Source organism: Entelurus aequoreus, linkage group LG10 (genome assembly GCF_033978785.1).
Source record: "Entelurus aequoreus isolate RoL-2023_Sb linkage group LG10, RoL_Eaeq_v1.1, whole genome shotgun sequence".
Classification (NCBI taxonomy): domain Eukaryota; kingdom Metazoa; phylum Chordata; class Actinopteri; order Syngnathiformes; family Syngnathidae; genus Entelurus; species Entelurus aequoreus.
In genome coordinates this window covers 4,351,141-4,369,314 of record NC_084740.1, presented here as the reverse complement: position 1 = coordinate 4,369,314, position 18,174 = coordinate 4,351,141, and the positions used below count along the sequence as shown (strand labels likewise).

The 18,174-nt window shown below is 36.7% G+C and overlaps 1 protein-coding gene across 2 annotated transcripts in view; it reads right to left on the bottom strand.

Moving 5' to 3' along the window:
• smc4 (structural maintenance of chromosomes 4) overlaps nt 1-18,174 on the bottom strand; it is a 56,079-nt gene that overhangs the window by 29,048 nt on the left and 8,857 nt on the right. For both annotated transcript variants that reach the window (XM_062062004.1, XM_062062005.1), the window contains exons 6-9: nt 11,979-12,143; nt 11,629-11,756; nt 11,410-11,550; nt 6,771-6,921 (exon numbers count right to left, since the gene is read on the bottom strand). In XM_062062004.1, the coding sequence (XP_061917988.1) occupies nt 6,771-6,921; nt 11,410-11,550; nt 11,629-11,756; nt 11,979-12,143 (585 nt within the window). The remainder of the gene's footprint in view (nt 1-6,770; nt 6,922-11,409; nt 11,551-11,628; nt 11,757-11,978; nt 12,144-18,174) is intronic.

Genomic DNA, 18,174 nt, shown 5'->3' with positions numbered 1-18,174 from the left:
TGCCAAGCCAAGTGTTACATCAACGTGGCTTCATAGTAAAAGAGTGCGGGTACTAGACTGGCCTGCCTGTAGTCCAGACCTGTCTCCCATTGAAAATGTGTGGCACCTAAAATAGCACAAGGGAGACCCCCGGACTGTTGAACAACTTAAGCTGTACATCAAGCAAGAATGGGAAAGAATTCCACCTGAGAAGCTTCAAAAATGTGTCTCCTCAGTTCCCAAACGTTTATTGACTGTTGTTAAAAGGAAAGGCCATGTAACACAGTGGTGAACATGCCCTTTCCCAACTACTTTGGCACGTGTTGCAGCCATGAAATTCTAAGTTAATTATTATTTGCAAAAAAACAACAAAGTTTATGAGTTTGAACATCAAATATGTTGTCTTTGTAGTGCATTCAATTGAATATGGCTTGAAAAGGATTTGAAAATCATTGTATTCCGTTTATATTTACATCTAACAATTTCCCAACTCATATGGAAACGGGGTTTGTATATATATATATATATATATATATATATATATATATATATATATATATATATATATATATATATATATATATATATGTATATATACATACATACATACATACAGTATATAAATATATATGTACGGTACATATACACACACACCGGTATATATATTCCTCGCGCACTAATTGACTGAAAGAGCACGCACTTGGCGCAATGATGTCATGTTATCGATGGAAAATTGCATTTTTAGACCATATAATTTGCCTGAGCGGGTAGGAGACCCCGAGAGTAACAAGCGGTTACCTTGTTGCCTTTCCATTAAGAACAAAAAACTAGTTTTTAGTATAAGTTTGCTGGTTTCAAGAAATGTAATGCCGAGCGCATATCGTTATGTCAAGATAATGGCACTAGCATTTACTTCATTTCAGAATATTTTACAACATATTGAGAAAAAAGGTCTCTTATTATTTTTTTCTACCAAGAAAAGTGCACCTGGTATAAGTGAGAATATACTTATTTTAAGGTATTTTGGGGTTCATTGAGGTTAGCTATCTTTATTTGTTTTGGAAAGTCTTGACAAGCCAAATGTTCTTGTTCTATTGGCAGATAATGTTGCTTAGTTCAAGTAAAATACCCCTCATTTTTGTATATTTTTCCCTTGTTTTTGAACACTGACTTTTTGCAGTGCACTGTATGTGTACACATCAGTGAGCAAGAAAACCTTGTGATGAAACTAAACGTGGATAAAATGAGGAACAAATTGTTGTCTGTGTTCTGAGGGAGTGTGCGACTTCATGACAAAGTGAACATGTGCTTGGCTGGTACTTCACAGACCCCTAGTGGCTACTTAAGGTGAGGTACGCCACTAAAATATGATTTACAGCGTGAAACACTTCTATGCTGTTTTTTTTTCAAGAACTCTGGAGTGCTCCCACTATACGGAAAATATGGTGAATTAGAAGTTACATTTTTATGAAAAACTAATATTTTAACAAGAGCCATGCAGCAACTATGAATTTGTACGGCATTAAGGATTATGGTTACCTGCACCCATGAAGTATAAATAATGTTATTTTATGTGATGAGTTTGAGTCTTAATCAACGAGGACCAATTCTCCTACACGCTGTTGTTCCACTATGAATCATAACTGTAGAAGTGGATTTTGTTCATATATTTCTGATATGGATCACGGTCCATTAAAACTCACACTATTAGTTTTAAGTACTCTTTGATTTGATTTGATATATTTTGATTTCAAATATGCAAAAAAACAAGAGCAAGCCTGGTCCAATACAGTGCTAAAGCCTTAACAGCCATTATAACAAAATGAAAACAATGGAGAATGAAAACGGAAAAAAAAATTAACAAAATGAACAATAGACTTTTTTTTTTAACATATTTGAAAATATAACAGAGTAGTAGTTTTACTACTCTGTTATACAAAAATGTTTCGTTGGTGTTTCGTACTACATACACACAGTATATATGTACACACAGATTGGTAAAGATACTATATAAACAGTAATAAAGTACACACAAACACGTTCTATTGTGTGTTAGTTAGGGCTGGGTGATATATTGAGTTTGTAAGATGTATCGATATATTTTTAGACAAGATATGAATTAATAAAATATCTTAATATCAATATCATTTGTTTCACGTTTAAATGACCAAACATTGCTTATTTTTTGTTGTTGTGTTACTGCTTTGCACACTCTTGGCAATAAACACCTCTGGGTACTCCTTCAAGACGGTTGGAAAACCATTTCAGGTGACTACCTCTTGAAGCTCATGGAGAGAATGCCAAGAGTGTGCAAAAAAGGTAATCGGAGCAAAGGGTGGATATTTTGAGGAAATTAGAATATAAAACATGTTTTCAGTTAATATCACCTTTTTTTGTTAAGTACATAACTCCACATGTGTTCATTCATAGTTTTGATGCCTTCAGTGACAATCTACAATGTAAATAGTCATGAAAATAAAGAAAACGCATAGAATTCGAGAAGGTGAGTCCAAACTTTTGGCCTTTACTGTATGTACAGTTGTGGTCAAAAGTTGACATACACTTGTAAATAATATAATGTCATGGCTGTTTCCAATCATTTCTACAATTCTTTTTTTTTTTGTGATAGAGTGATTGGAGCACATACTTGTTGGTCACAAAAAAATTCATGAAGTTTGGTTCTTTTATGAATTTATTATGGGTCTACCTAAAATGTGAGCAAATCTGCTGGGTCAAAAGTATACAGTGTCCCTAAGAAACGGCATTGACGCTTAGGGAAGGCTATGCCGAACGAAACTAAAACTGAACTGGCTAAAAAGTAAACAAAAACAGAATGCTGGACGACAGCAAAGACTTACTGTGGAGCAAAGACGGCGTCCACAAAGTACATCCGAACATGACATGACAATCAACAATGTCCCCACAAAGAAGGATAAAAACAACTGAAATATTCTTAATTTCTAAAAACAAAGCAGGTGTGGGGCAAAGCGGTCAAGGAAGACATGAAACTGCTACAGGAAAATACCAAATAAAGAGAAAAAGCCACCAAAATAGGAGCGCAAGACAAGAAGTAAAACACTACACACAGGAAAACAGCAAAAAACTCCAAATAAGTCAGGGTGTGATGTGACAGTACACCTACTTTGAGACAAGAGCTATATTGATGCATGCTTGGTTATGATCTAAAGTCATATACAACAATTGCGAGAACGATTTTTTATTTTCAATATCGGCTGCTGAGTTTCATTTTTAATGTTTTCTGCTGGTGGTGTGCCTCTGGATTTTTTCAATGAAAAAAATGTGCGTTGGCTGTAGAAAAGGTTGAAAAACACTGACATATACTGTACATAAACAATCTTTCACACTGACATTCATATCTATGGACAATTTAGTCTTCAATGAAGCTAACATGCATATTTTTAGGAAACTGGGGTGCCCGGAGAAACCCCACAAATGCACACTCCAAAAAAAGCGATGTACAAACGGAGGTTGGACGACGCACACGGCGTAAAGTTAGACGTTATTGTCGGTAGTAATGTCAAAAGTTGCTTGAACAAGAAATGCATTAATTCGCTTGAAGTACATTTCTCTTCAACTTTCTCTCCTTACTTTCGCCGGGTGTCAACTAGTTTAGGTGCGCGGCCAGGTGACGCGCTTTTGACAGGCCATTTAGATCAATCAATCAATGTTTACTTATATAGCCCTAAATCACGAGTGTCTCAAAGGGCTGCACAAGCCACAACGACATCCTCGGCTCAGATCCCACATCAGGGCAAGGAAAAACTCAACCCAAAGGGTCAATGAGAAACCTTGTAGAGGACCGCAGATGTGGGGACCCCCCCTTCCCCCTGGGCAACCTGTGCAATGGACGTTGAGTGGATCTAGCATAATAGTGTGAGAGTCCAGTCCATAGTGGATCTAACATAATAGTGTGAGAGTCCAGTCCATAGTGGATCTAACATAATAGTGTGAGAGTCCAGTCCATAGTGGATCTAGCATAATAGTGTGAGAGTCCAGTCCATAGTGGATCTAACATAATAGTGTGAGAGTCCAGTCCATAGTGGATCTAACATAATAGTGAGAGTCCAGTCCATAGTGGATCTAACATAATAGTGTGAGAGTCCAGTCCATAGTGGATCTAACATAATAGTGTGAGAGTCCAGTCCATAGTGGATCTAACATAATATTGTGAGAGTCCAGTCCATAGTGGATCTAACATAATAGTGTGAGAGTCCAGTCCATAGTGGATCTAACATAATATTGTGAGAGTCCAGTCCATAGTGGATCTAACATAATAGTGTGAGAGTCCAGTCCATAGTGGATCTAACATAATAGTGAGAGTCCAGTCCATAGTGGATCTAACATAATAGTGTGAGAGTCCAGTCCATAGTGGATCTAACATAAGAGTGAGAGTCCAGTCCATAGTGGATCTAACATAATAGTGTGAGAGTCCAGTCCATAGTGGATCTAACATAATAGTGTGAGAGTCCAGTCCATAGTGGATCTAACATAATAGTGTGAGAGTCCAGTCCATAGTGGATCTAACATAATAGTGTGAGAGTCCGGTCCATAGTGGATCTAGTATAATAGTGTGAGAGTCCAGTCCATAGTGGATCTAGCATAACAGTATGAGAGTCCAGTCCATAGTGGATCTAACATAATAGTGAGAGTCCAGTCCATAGTGGATCTAACATAATAATGAGAGTCCAGTCCATAGTGGATCTAGCATAATATTGTGAGAGTCCAGTCCATAGTGGATCTAGCATAATATTCTGAGAGTCCAGTCCATAGTGGATCTAACATAATAATGTGAGAGTCCAGTCCATAGTGGATCTAACATAATAATGAGAGTCCAGTCCATAGTGGATCTAGCATAATATTGTGAGAGTCCAGTCCATAGTGGATCTAGCATAATATTCTGAGAGTCTAGTCCATAGTGGATCTAACATAATAATGTGAGAGTCCAGTCCATAGTGGATCTAACATAATAGTGTGAGAGTCCAGTCCATAGTGGATCTAGTTAATAGTGTGAGATTCCAGTCCATAGTGGATCTAACATAATATTGTGAGAGTCCAGTCCATAGTGGATCTAACATAATAATGTGAGAGTCCAGTCCATAGTGGATCTAACATAATAGTGTGAGAGTCCAGTCCATAGTAGATCTAACATAATAGTATGAGAGTCCAGTCCATAGTGGATCTAGCATAATATTGTGAGAGTCCAGTCCATAGTGGATCTAGCATAATATTCTGAGAGTCCAGTCCATAGTGGATCTAACATAATAATGTGAGAGTCCAGTCCATAGTGGATCTAACATAATAGTGTGAGAGTCCAGTCCATAGTGGATCTAACATAATAGTATGAGAGTCCAGTCCATAGTGGATCTAACATAATAGTGAGAGTCCAGTCCATAGTGGGGCCAGCAGGAGACCATCCCAAGCGGAGACAGGTCAGCAGCGCAGAGACGTCCCCAACCGATGCACAGACCACCCCGGGTCCCGACTTGATGCACGTTTTTGTTTTTTCAAAATAAAGCAATGAGGACCGTTTTTATGATATTTTAGCTGTTTTTCCAAACTCAGTACGTAAACAATATACTATATACCGAGTATCCAGTCATACATTATATCACTTAAATGAGTTGTCAAGTTTAAAAAAAGTGCTTTAAAAAAAAAAAAAAAAAAAATACTTATTTTGAAGGTGTGGCGGTAGTAATCCTGCCACGATCATTATACTTTTGGGGAAACCCTATAGTACAGACCTGGGCAAATGAAGCTTTTCAATCTGGCCCGCCGGACATTCCCAAATCTTTTTTTTTTTAGATGTTTAAGATGTAAAGTGTAGCTGCCATTATGATGTACACTCATGTTTTATAATGACCGCAAGTCTTCAACTATACTAAGTACTTCCATGGTTGGAATCTGCACTTTTGCATGATATACTAGTTACTATGGTCATCTAATTAGTTACTATGGTCATCTAATTAGTTACTATGGTCATCTAATTAGTTACTATTGTAATATAAGTCACAGCAGCTCAGACGAGGCACCAATCAGTGTGGGTGGGGAGCCTTTCCACAGGGGCCGGCCTGAAATGTGGGTGTCAGGGACAGACGCGGAAAGACATTTTAACAACAAAGTTCTAAAGCTTAGTGATACATCAGATATATCAGATTGAAGGTGTTTTTGTTTTTTTTACCCTTTGCGTTCATAGTATGCTGTGTTTTTTGCATTTTTTTTGCGTTTCACTTGATTGTAAAATATGTGGATGGAGAGGGGGGTGACGTTCATAAGTTGTCAATATTCAATGTTTTATCCTTCATAGTTAATATTGTAAATCCCACATTCTTTAGCTGAGCCAGAAGGCAAAGCTCTCTGTCTACCGAGCTATCTACAGTCCTACTCTCACCTATGGTCATGAAGTGTGGGTCATGACCGAAAGAATAAGATGGCGGATACAAGCGGCCGAAATGAGTTTCCTCAGAAGGGTGGCTGGCATCTACCTTAGAGATAGGGTGAGAAGTTCAGTCACCCGAGAGACTCGGGGTAGAGCCGCTGCTCCTTCGCTTGGAAAGGAACCAGCTTAGGTGGTTCGGGCATCTCGTGCGGATGCCTCACCAGCGTCTCCCTAGGGAGGTCCTCGTTGCACGTCCCACTTTATCTACAGTTAGTGCGTGTGCTCACATATTGTGTCTCTGGAAGACACTTATTACTGCAGAGACAATATCAGCCCCAATGAAAATCCCCAAAGTGTGCGGGAGAGTGGATGATGAATGGAGAGGCTTACACACCTTTTCTTTGTCCTTCTCTAGCTGCTTCTGCAACTTCTTGTTCTTGCTCTTGGAGTGTTTGATCTTCTCACGCACTTCAACATCCTGCAAGTCCAGCTGAGTGAACTTCTCCTTCTGGCTCTCAATGTACTTGTTTAGCTTATTTTGTTTCCTGGTGGATCAACAGTCGTTACATTGATATTGAGAAGTGATCCAGATATGTAATGAAGTATATACAAATGGATCAAATTCACCAGTTTTTATTGCAGATATAGAAGACAATAACCATAAAATTGCAGAATTGTATTGAAGATAGGGCTGGGCGATATGGCCTTTTATTAATATGTGGATATGTTTAGTCCATGTCACGATACACCATATATATGTGGATATGTTTAGTCCATGTCACGATACACCATATATATGTGGATATGTTTAGTCCATGTCACGATACACCATATATATGTGGATATGTTTAGTCCATGTCACGATACACCATATATATGTGGATATGTTTAGTCCATGTCACGATACACCATATATATGTGGATATGTTTAGTCCATGTCACGATACACCATATATATGTGGATATGTTTAGGCCATGTCACGATACACCATATATATGTGGATATATTTAGGCCATGTCACGATACACCATATATATGTGGATATGTTTAGTCCATGTCACAATACACCATATATATGTGGATATGTTTAGGCCATGTCACGATACACCATATATATGTGGATATGTTTAGTCCATGTCACGATACACCATATATATGTGGATATGTTTAGTCCATGTCACGATACACCATATATATGTGGATATGTTTAGTCCATGTCACGATACACCATATATATGTGGATATGTTTAGGCCATGTCACGATACACCATATATATGTGGATATGTTTAGTCCATGTCACGATACACCATATATATGTGGATATGTTTAGTCCATGTCACGATACACCATATATATGTGGATATGTTTAGGCCATGTCACGATACACCATATATATGTGGATATATTTAGGCCATGTCACGATACACCATATATATGTGGATATGTTTAGTCCATGTCACGATACACCATATATATGTGGATATGTTTAGGCCATGTCACGATACACCATATATATGTGGATATGTTTAGGCTATGTCACGATACACCATATATATGTGGATATGTTTAGTCCATGTCACGATACACCATATATATGTGGATATTGTGCCTTAGCCTTGAATGAACACTTGATGCATATAATCACAGCAGTATGATGATTCTATGTGTCTACATTAAAACATTCTTCTTCATACTGCATTAATATATGCTACTTTTAAACTTTCATGCAGAGAGGGAAATCACAACTAAAAGTGTATTTATTAAACAGTTATTAAGCAGTGGCACAAACATTCATGTCATTTCCAAAACAGAAAGTGCAAGATTGTCAGAGACATTTTAAAACTAGCTATTAGTGCACTTTTGTGCATGATGTCACTAAGATGACATATCAAAACAACACTAAATTAAAGTGCACTTTTTGTACAGAACGCCACTACAATAGTTTAAAACAAATAAAGTGCACTTTTGTGCATGATTTCCCACAAGATATTTCAATAAGTGTCAAATAAAAATGAGCTGCATAATAGGAAATCAAATAGTGTATGTCCTTCACTATGTGGTAGGTTCCTGCGGACGTTATCTCCTTCTGTTGTTGACTATTTGTTTCATACGGTGTTGATGTGGAAATGGTTGCTTGGGCATTTTGTGGGTGTGGCACCGAACGGAGATGTTGACATGCGGAGTTTCAAGCACTCTTCATTCTCTAGCGGGTGACTTTTCAAATGATGCTACATATTAGCAGTGCTGCTACTTTTTGTAGCAACGCTTTTGCCGCATACTTGACATATTACTGTTGTCTGTTCAACATCTTCCACCTTGAAGCCAAACCACCGCCAGACGATGGACCCCCTGCTGTTTTTCTTGGGAATTAATTCTTCCTTCATTTGTTACCAGGGGCCGTATTTATCAAGCGTCTTAGAGTGCCATTTTACACTTAAGTCCTGAGAATTAGTGAAATTTAGTCCTACTCTCAAACTTAAGAATAAAAGCTATTTATCAACTTTCTTAAGTCTAAGAATCACTCCTACTCCTACTCAAACGGTATCGTTTAGACAGAGCGGGTATTATTTTTGTCACAGATTTAATAATTTTCGATTCCATGTTGATTTCTGCATGTGGCTGCAGTGGGCTAGTATGTATAGAGCCACCCACACCAGTTTCAAATTAGTTGCCTAATTAATGAATTGGAAAGAAAATGTTATGAGAGTAGCGTATGTGTGTGTGTGTGGCCCTTTAATAGGTGACAGCATGTGAGGTGAGTGACGTCAGTGAGTGTGTGGGCGAGAGAAGAGAGGGAGCGGTAGCGTGAGTGCGGGCGGGGACTAGTTTGTTTTGTGTTGGATTGGCTGTGTGCAAGCAATCAATAAAGCAAGATTTGCAACTAATCGCCGGACTCATCATTCACCCTAAAGTCGTCCGCTGTGGAGACCCACTGCCGGGTAAAGTGAAGAGTGTTGCCCTGAGCATACATCGGCCCTGGAGAAGTGTCTCCCCTGCGCTCTTCGACTACGGTCTGGGAGCAGCAAGCAGGAAAGGTGCAACAAAAAGGAAACATTTATTTTTGATTCATTGCCAATATTGTTTGTTTGTTTTGTATTATTTTGTAGTATATTGTCAAAATATACACTCCCATTGTCCACTTAAATATTTCTAAGACATTTATTTATTCTTAGACAAGGGATTCCCTTCCGTGATTGGTCATTTCTATGGACACAGAAATGACGTCACCTAAAATTCCGTTTACGGCACATAGTAATGTCGTAATTCAGCTCTGAGTGTGACACTTAAGATTCAGTCCTACACTTCACTGAAAGTGTGAGTAAGACGCTTCATAACTAAATTTTAAGTAGGGATGATACTCGAAACCGGTTTTCCCGGTTGTTTGATAAGAAAAGAACCGAGTCCTCGGACTCGAATCCCTTTTTGAGAACCGGTACCCGTTATCGAGACCAATATAGTAAAGGAAAAGAGTTGATTCTTTATTCGAATCCCGTCCCGACCAGAAATGCTCCGTGGGACATCACAAGAAATGACGTCACATAGCTCAGTCATTAGGCGCAGATAGCGAAAGCAGGAAAACAATGGACGGGAAAAAGCGCTCCAAGGTGTAATAAAGTTCAAAACAAAAGCTATAATCCATCGAATAACTTTACTGAGAGATTTGAGCAGGGTAAAACACATGACGAACACTTTTACGACCAACCGGAAACATAGCAACCAGGCTAGCAACGCACCTCCTTTACGGCAGCTGTCGCAACGTTCTTAAAACAAATGCAGCACATACATATATATACAACATATCTCCCTTTTTTAACTTTTGTTTTTCTTTCCTTGTAAACAAAACAAAATCACACTGTAGATGTGTTGTCTGTCTAATTATAAATAATGCAGACGAGGCGTGTTGGCTGAGTTCTTGACGTTTACTTTCACAGCGTGGCAACATGCAACACTTTTCGGGGCTACCGCGCATGCTCGTAACTCCCGTTGCATGCTGGGTAGTGTAGTTGTTATATTCTCTAGCTCATAACATTTTCCCCCCTATAAAGAAATAATGTTAACTCAATAAAGTGTATTTCTTTTTTTAGCTTTAACTTTTCATTTTTTAGCATTGTAACCACATTTGCAAACAACTTTTCTCTTCATAGAATGTTCTTTCAATAAAGAAATAAAGTGCAAAAATGTCAAAGCATCATAACAAACAGTTATGTCAAATAGCAGCAGAAGTGCACTTTTTGGAGAGCTGTATTATTTTCAGTTTTGTGCCCAAGGGACTGATTTTATTTAACACTATATTATTATTTATACACCTATAGTGATCACAGAGACAGGTTGTTTTTGTGTTACTGTATATATTTGTTTCTCTGAAAAATCCCACTTAATATACTTTGGGTAACAACAGTCAATATTTATTTATTAGATTTTATTTTTTTATTATATAATAAAAGTGAGCTTTTGTTAAACCGAATATTGTGTGTTTTTTTCCATATACAACAACCTATCTGGACTCGATAAGAGAATCGATAAGGAATCGGTTCGGTAAGAGGATTCGATAATAGGCTCGAACTCAATAATTCCTTATCAAACATCATCCCTACTTTTAAGTGCAGCTTTCAGCAAAGAATTGATTTACTCTTAAGTCAACACTTAGCAGACTTCTTAGGAGTAATTCTAAGAAGCTTGATAAATACGGCCCCAGATTCGCACCTTCTTTCTCTCGTATTACCACTCGCACCATAGCTAACGTTACCATGCCGCTACCTGTCTGCTCCGCGAGGGCGCATGACGTTGCACGCGTGACAATATGTGACGTATGTAAGAAGGTGCGCTTGTTTTATGTCTCTGTGAGAAGGAGAGACAAGAAAGAGTGATAAAAGCCTGTAGTGTAATGCCCGCAGCTAAAAGCAACTGCGTGAGAACGTATACTCCAATATCACGAGTCATTTTCTATATCGCACAGAGACAAACCCGGAATATATCGAGTATATTTGATGTATCCCCCAGCCCTAATTGAAGAGGAACAAAAGGTCTTACTTCTCCACATTTTTCAGCTCCTGATTCTTTTCCCCCATCCCTTCTGATAGCTTAGACGTTTTCTCTGTAAGCTCCTTGGTGTCCTCCAAGATGGTCTGCTTCTCCTGCTCTTTATGCACCACACGCTTTTTCAGGTCATGACTAATGAGGAGGATGCTCAGATATTTACATTTGTCTCCACTTCATTCGCACAAAACACCGTGACCCTGCAGCACTTACAGGTAATACTGGCAGAGATGACTCTTGTGTTTGAAGATGTCATTTTCCAGTTTGAGAAACTCAACAGCTTTGTTCTTTTCTCCCTCCAAAGCATTCTTCTCCTTTTCCACAAGCTTGACTCGGTTCAGCTGAGAAAAGTACACGCGACGACTTTAAATCACATTTGAAGGAGGAATGAATTTGTTATCATTTTGGCACTGCAATATCATGTTTATTCAACATATTGAAAGGTGAAAAAGATCATGTAGTCTGTTTTTGTACTGCTACCAAAAAAAGTTAAATAAATAGCAAAACTACCGCACAGAAAAAGTCAGGAGGACACAGGAGAAAGAAATGAGTGCACAAGTCACCTTCTCGCCTCTTTGTTCATTAAGCAGCTCAATTCTGCGGGACAGGATTTGGATGGGCTCCTTGAGGCGACAGGAGCCAATAATGTCCTCCAGGTACTCCAGCATTCCTTCATCGTGCTCCGTCTGACCTTTGGACTTCATCATGGCGATTTGCTCCACCTCACCCTGTGGCCCGGAAATGAAAACACATGCATGTCAAGGCATTGACAATTTTTTTCAAACTCTATATTGTTTGGAACAATGACATTTGCTTATTTACATAACCCTGTGCAAGGATCATTTATTTTTCCATTCAGAAATAATTCATTGTGGAACAACTTTTTATGCATATCAGTGTGAAAGAATGAGATTAAAACATATTTAGTTTTAGCCTGACCTCTTGCAGCTCGTCAGGGCAACTCTTTAGTCCAGGGGTCACCAACGCGGTGCCCGCGGGCACCAGGTAGCCCGTAAGGACCAGATGAGTAGCCCGCTGGCCTGTTCTAAAAATAGCTCAAATAGCAGCACTTACCAGTGAGCTGCCTCTATTTTTTTTTAATTTTATTGATTTACTAGCAAGCTGGTCTCGCTTTGCCCGACATTTTTAATTCTAAGAGAGACAAAACTCAAATAGAATTTGAAAATCCAAGAAAATATTTTAAAGACTTGGTCTTCACTTGTTTAAATAAAAATTCATTCATTTGTTTACTTTGCTTCTTATAACTTTCAGAAAGACAATTTTAGAGAAAAAATACAACCTTAAAAATTATTTTAGGATTTTTAAACACATATACCTTTTTACCTTTTAAATTCCTTCCTCTTCTTTCCTGACAATTTAAATCAATGTTCAAGTAAATTTATTTTTTTTATTGTAAAGAATAATAAATACATTTTAATTTAATTCTTCATCTTAGCTTCTGTTTTTTCGACGAAGAATATTTGTGAAATATTTCTCCAAATTTATTATGATTAAAATTCAAAAAAATTATTCTGGCAAATCTAGAAAATCTGTAGAATCAAATTTAAATCTTATTTCAAAGTCTTTTGAATTTCTTTAAAAAAATTTGTTCTGGAAAATCTAGAAGAAATAATGATTTGTCTTTGTTAGAAATATAGCTTGGTCCAATTTGTTATATATTCTAACAAAGTGCAGATTGGATTTTAACCTATTTAAAACATGTCATCAAAATTCTAAAATTAATCTTAATCAGGAAATATTACTAATGATGTTCCATAAATTATTTTTTAATTTTTTCAAAAAGATTCGAATTAGCTAGTTTTTCTCTTTTTTTTTCTCGGTTGAATTAAAGAGTCGAAATTGAAGATAAACTATGTTTCAAAATTTAATTGTCATTTTTTTCGTGTTTTCTCCTCTTTTAAACCGTTGAATTAAGTGTAAACATCATTAATTATTAATAATAACATAGAGTTAAAGGTAAATTGAGCAAATTGGCTATTTCTGGCAATTTATTTAAGTGTGTATCAAACTGGTAGCCCTTCGCATTAATCAGTACCCAAGAAGTAGCTCTTGGTTTCAAAAAGGTTGGTGACCCCTGCTTTAGTCTAAGACAGACCTGGGCAAAATGCTGCCCGTTATCATTTTCAATCTGGCCCGCCGGATGTTCTATATCATTTTTTTAGACCTTTAACATCAAAACTTGCCATTATGATGTGCAGTGATGTTTTTAAATGACCGTTAGTTTTGAACTACAGAAAGTAATTAAATGGCTGAAATCTGCACTTTTGGGTGTTATAGGAGTTATTACAGTAATCTAGGTCACAGCAGCTCAGACCAGGAACGAAGCAGAGTGGGCGGGGCTTGTTTTCAGAGCAGCCAGTGTCAGAAACAGATGCGGAAGCAGATTTTTACATGATAATATATCATATTGTAGGAGTTTATTACACTTTGCATTCATATTTTGCTGTTTGTTAAATTGTCGTTGTGTTTTGCTTGATTGTAAAAGATACACAACTATGGAAGAGCTGGTCTGAGAAGTAAAATATGTTCATATGTTGTTAATATTCAGTGTTTTATAGTTTATAGTTAATATTTTAAATCCCACTTTCTTTATTGTAATGTACATTTTTGGTGTCCTATTCAGTAAAAAACTGTAAAATTCCATTCCGTTTTTTTGAGACGGTCTGTCATAACTTTTTAGAATTCTATCAGACATTGTGACTTTTGGTATTGGTGTTCCTGGAAAAAAGGGACCCAAACACACATACTGTACAGCATATTTTTACAGCTAAATGTGTACATATAATTTATACACATACACATTGGCCCCCCAAACACATTTTTGTCTCTCAATATGCCCCGCCGACTCAAAATATTTGCCCAGCTCTGGTCTGTTTGACTACAAAAAAAACATACAATCTTTTGAGAAATGACAGCCTTGAATAACTAGCTCCCTGACAACACTAGGGATGAAATTATCGAGTTTGAGCCCATAATCGAATCCCAGTGTTTCCCACACATTCATTTATTTGTGGCGGCCCGCCAGGAAAGAATTACGTCCGCCACAAAAAAAAAAATTGAAAAAATTGAAAATTAAAAAAATTAAAATTTCATTTATTTTTTGTCCTCTACAGCTTCTCAGGCAAATTATATAGTTGATGTAGATGCCCGTATCGGCTGTTCAGATTTACTTTACAAAAGAGAAGTGTAGGATACTTCTCTTGTTGCCTTTTTTGTATTTGACTTTATTAAATGTATTTATATCAGAAACACAACATGTGTATATAACAAAGGGTGCAAAGTCTGCAGGCAGTAGGAAACACATGGTTAAGTGTAGGGAGTAAAACTGATGGCAGTCTAAAGTTCAAGATTTTTGGAGCTCTTTGTTCAGTGGATCAGATGTTTGATGAAGCTCTGTGTCTATCTACCACCACTACTGTTTTCTGTTTATTTGTTACTGACTGTGGCAGGACACCTCTGCCTCTGTTTCACTTTATGTTGCTGGTAAATAATATGGTTGTAGTAGTAGGCTAAAGTTAGTGTCAAGCCTGCAACCCCGATTTGAAAAGCTGTGCAGTGCAAAACAGGCTCGTTGCAGTCACTAATGCTGGAGTACTGTAAAACTCATGTTCACCTCCCTGTCTTGCCAAATGCATAGCTCCTCCTTTTTTTTTGCAAAGATTGCAAAGTGGCACTTTTATTTTATTTATTATTGAAATTGATGCAAGTTATTTGATTTATTATTGAACTTGATGCAAGTTATAACACTTTTATTTGATTTATTATTGAACTTGATGCAAGTTATAACACTTTTTTTGATTTATTATTGAACTTGATGCAAGTTATAACACTTTTTTTTGTGATTTATTATTGAACTTGATGCAAGTTATAACACTTTTTTTGATTTATTATTGAACTTGATGCAAGTTATTTGATTTATTATTGAACTTGATGCAAGTTATAACACTTTTATTTGATTTATTATTGAACTTGATGCAAGTTATAACACTTTTTTGTGATTTATTATTGAACTTGATGCAAGTTATAACACTTTTTTTGATTTATTATTGAACTTGATGCAAGTTATAACACTTTTTTTGATTTATTATTGAACTTGGTGCAAGTTATTTTATTTATTATTGAACTCGATGCAAGTTATACCACAGCTGCACAGTTATTTTATTTATTATTGAACTTGATGTTATTTTATGTTATTGAGTTTGAATGTATACAACTTGATGTTACTTGATGTTCAATAAATATGAAAATGTTAAGCTTGGCATTAGCGTTCTGTTGGGGCGATGGGGGCAGGTGGGGCTTGAAAACTCCCCCTTGTCCAAAGTGGGGGATGACAAAAAAAGTTTGAGAACCACTGCTTTAGTCAGAGGCTGGCAAAAGTGACCTTGGAGAACAAGCCTAATCCTCTTCCAACATGCAGACAAAGGGTGAAATGTCACAGACAAGAGGTGAAAATATAACCAAGGACAGCACAGAATCATCCTGATCACACAGAGATGTTGCAGAGATGTTATGACCTATATTGAGTAAAACATGCTTGAAACTAGAATATCAACTGATGCAAAGCTGTGTCATTAACACTCACAACTAGGGGTGTGGGGAAAAAAATCGATTCGAATTCAAATCGCCATTCTCACGTTGTACGATTCAGTATCGATTCTCATTTTTCAAAAATCGATTTTTAATTATTTTTTTTATTAATCAATCCAACAAAACAACACACAGCAATACCATAACAATGCAATCCAATTCCAAAACCAAACCCGACCCAGCAACACTCAGAACTGCAATAAACAGAGCAATTGAGAGAAGACACAGAACAAACCAAAAGTAGTGAAACAAAAATGAATATTATCCACAACAGTATCAATATTAGTTACAATTTCAACATAGCAGTGATTAAAAATCCCTCATTGACATTATCATTAGACATTTATAAAAAAAATAATAATAAAATAAAAATGAACAATAGTGTCACAGTGGCTTACACTTGCATCGCATCTCATAAGCTTGACAACACACTGTGTCCAATATTTACCACAAAGATAAAATAAGTCATATTTTTGCTTCATTTAATAGTTAAAACAAATTTACATTATTGCAATCAGTTGATAAATCATTGTCCTTTACAATTATAAAAGCTTTTTTACAAAAATCTACTACTCTTATTATTATTATTAGCCTTTATTTAACCAGGTAAAATCCCATTGAGATCAAAGATCTCTTTTCCAAGGGAGACCTGGCCAAGAGGGCAGCAGCAAGGTTACATTAAAAACAGTAAACAAATACATAAAACATCACATTTACGACATTAAAACTTGCTCACATAACACATGTGCATACAGACAAGGTAGACTGCGGTCCTTTCGCAGAAGCTTTAAACTCATTCAACGTAACAAGGGTTTGAAGTTTAATATTCGATTGTAGGTTATTCCAAGCCTTCGCTGCTGAAAACCTAAATGCTTTCTTGCCCAGTTCAGTTCTTACTTTGGGGACGACAAATTGCAGAACATTCATTGAACGAAGATTGTGACTTCCTTGTTTCTTTGTTAAAAGACAAGACAGATAAGATGGAGTGATACCCAGAATGGTTTTGTAGATGAAAACAAACCAATGATTGAGGCGTCGAGCACATAAAGATGTCCAGTTAACCATTGAGTATAATACGCAATGGTGAGTAAGGGGAGCGCAGTTGGTGATAAATCTCAGCGCACCGTGGTACACACTATCCAGCTTGTGGAGACAACCAGCAGTAGCATTCATGTACAACACATCTCCATAGTCAATAACAGGTAAGAAGGTTGTTTCCACCCATTTCTGTTTCACAGTAAAAGAAAAGCAAGACTTGTTTCTATAATAAAATCCCAGTAAAAGTTTCAGTTTTTTTACAACATACTGAATGTGCTCCTTAAAACTCAAGTGGTCATCAATTAAAAATCCTAAATATTTAAAAGCACATACTAACATAATTTGTTGCCCATTTCTTGTTAAAATGTTCTCACACAGTGCTGATCTTACAGTTTTTGATGAGGTAAAGAACATATACTCTGCTTGCATGTCAGCAGACTGGGGTAGATCCTGCTGAAATCTATGTATTGAATGAATAAGAGAATCCTTTTGAATCGGGAAAATATCATTTTGAATCGAGAATCGCGTTGAATAAAAAATAAATTTAAAAAAATCGATTTATAATCGTGACCCCAAGAATCGATATTGAATCGAATCGTGGGACACCCAAAGATTCGCAGCCCTACTCACAAGTACTATTTTTAAAGTAATAATTTCTTACTTCAAGCATGAAAAAAAAAATCATGATTATGTCAAGATAATGGCACTAGCATTTACTTCATTTAAGAATATTTTTCAATGTATTGAGCAAAAAGGTCTCTTTTTTCTACTAAGAAAAGTGCACTTGTTATTAGTGAGAATATACTTGTTTTAAGGTATGTTGGGGTTCATTGAGGTTAGCTAATTTTACTTGTTTTGGAAAGTCTTGACAAGCCGAATTTTCTTGTTCTATTGGCAGATAATTTTGCTTAGTTCAAATAAAATACCCCTCTTTTTTTTTTCTTGTCTTCGAACACTGACTTTTTGCAGTGTGAGCCTTGAGTTAATCAGTAATAATGCTTAAGTCAGACATGTAGAACACATTTAGAGCAGTAAGAGTGTTGCCATTATTTCAAAGTCAAAGCAAAAATTCTAATGAAGAAAATAATAATTATTACAAACAGGCAAAAGGAT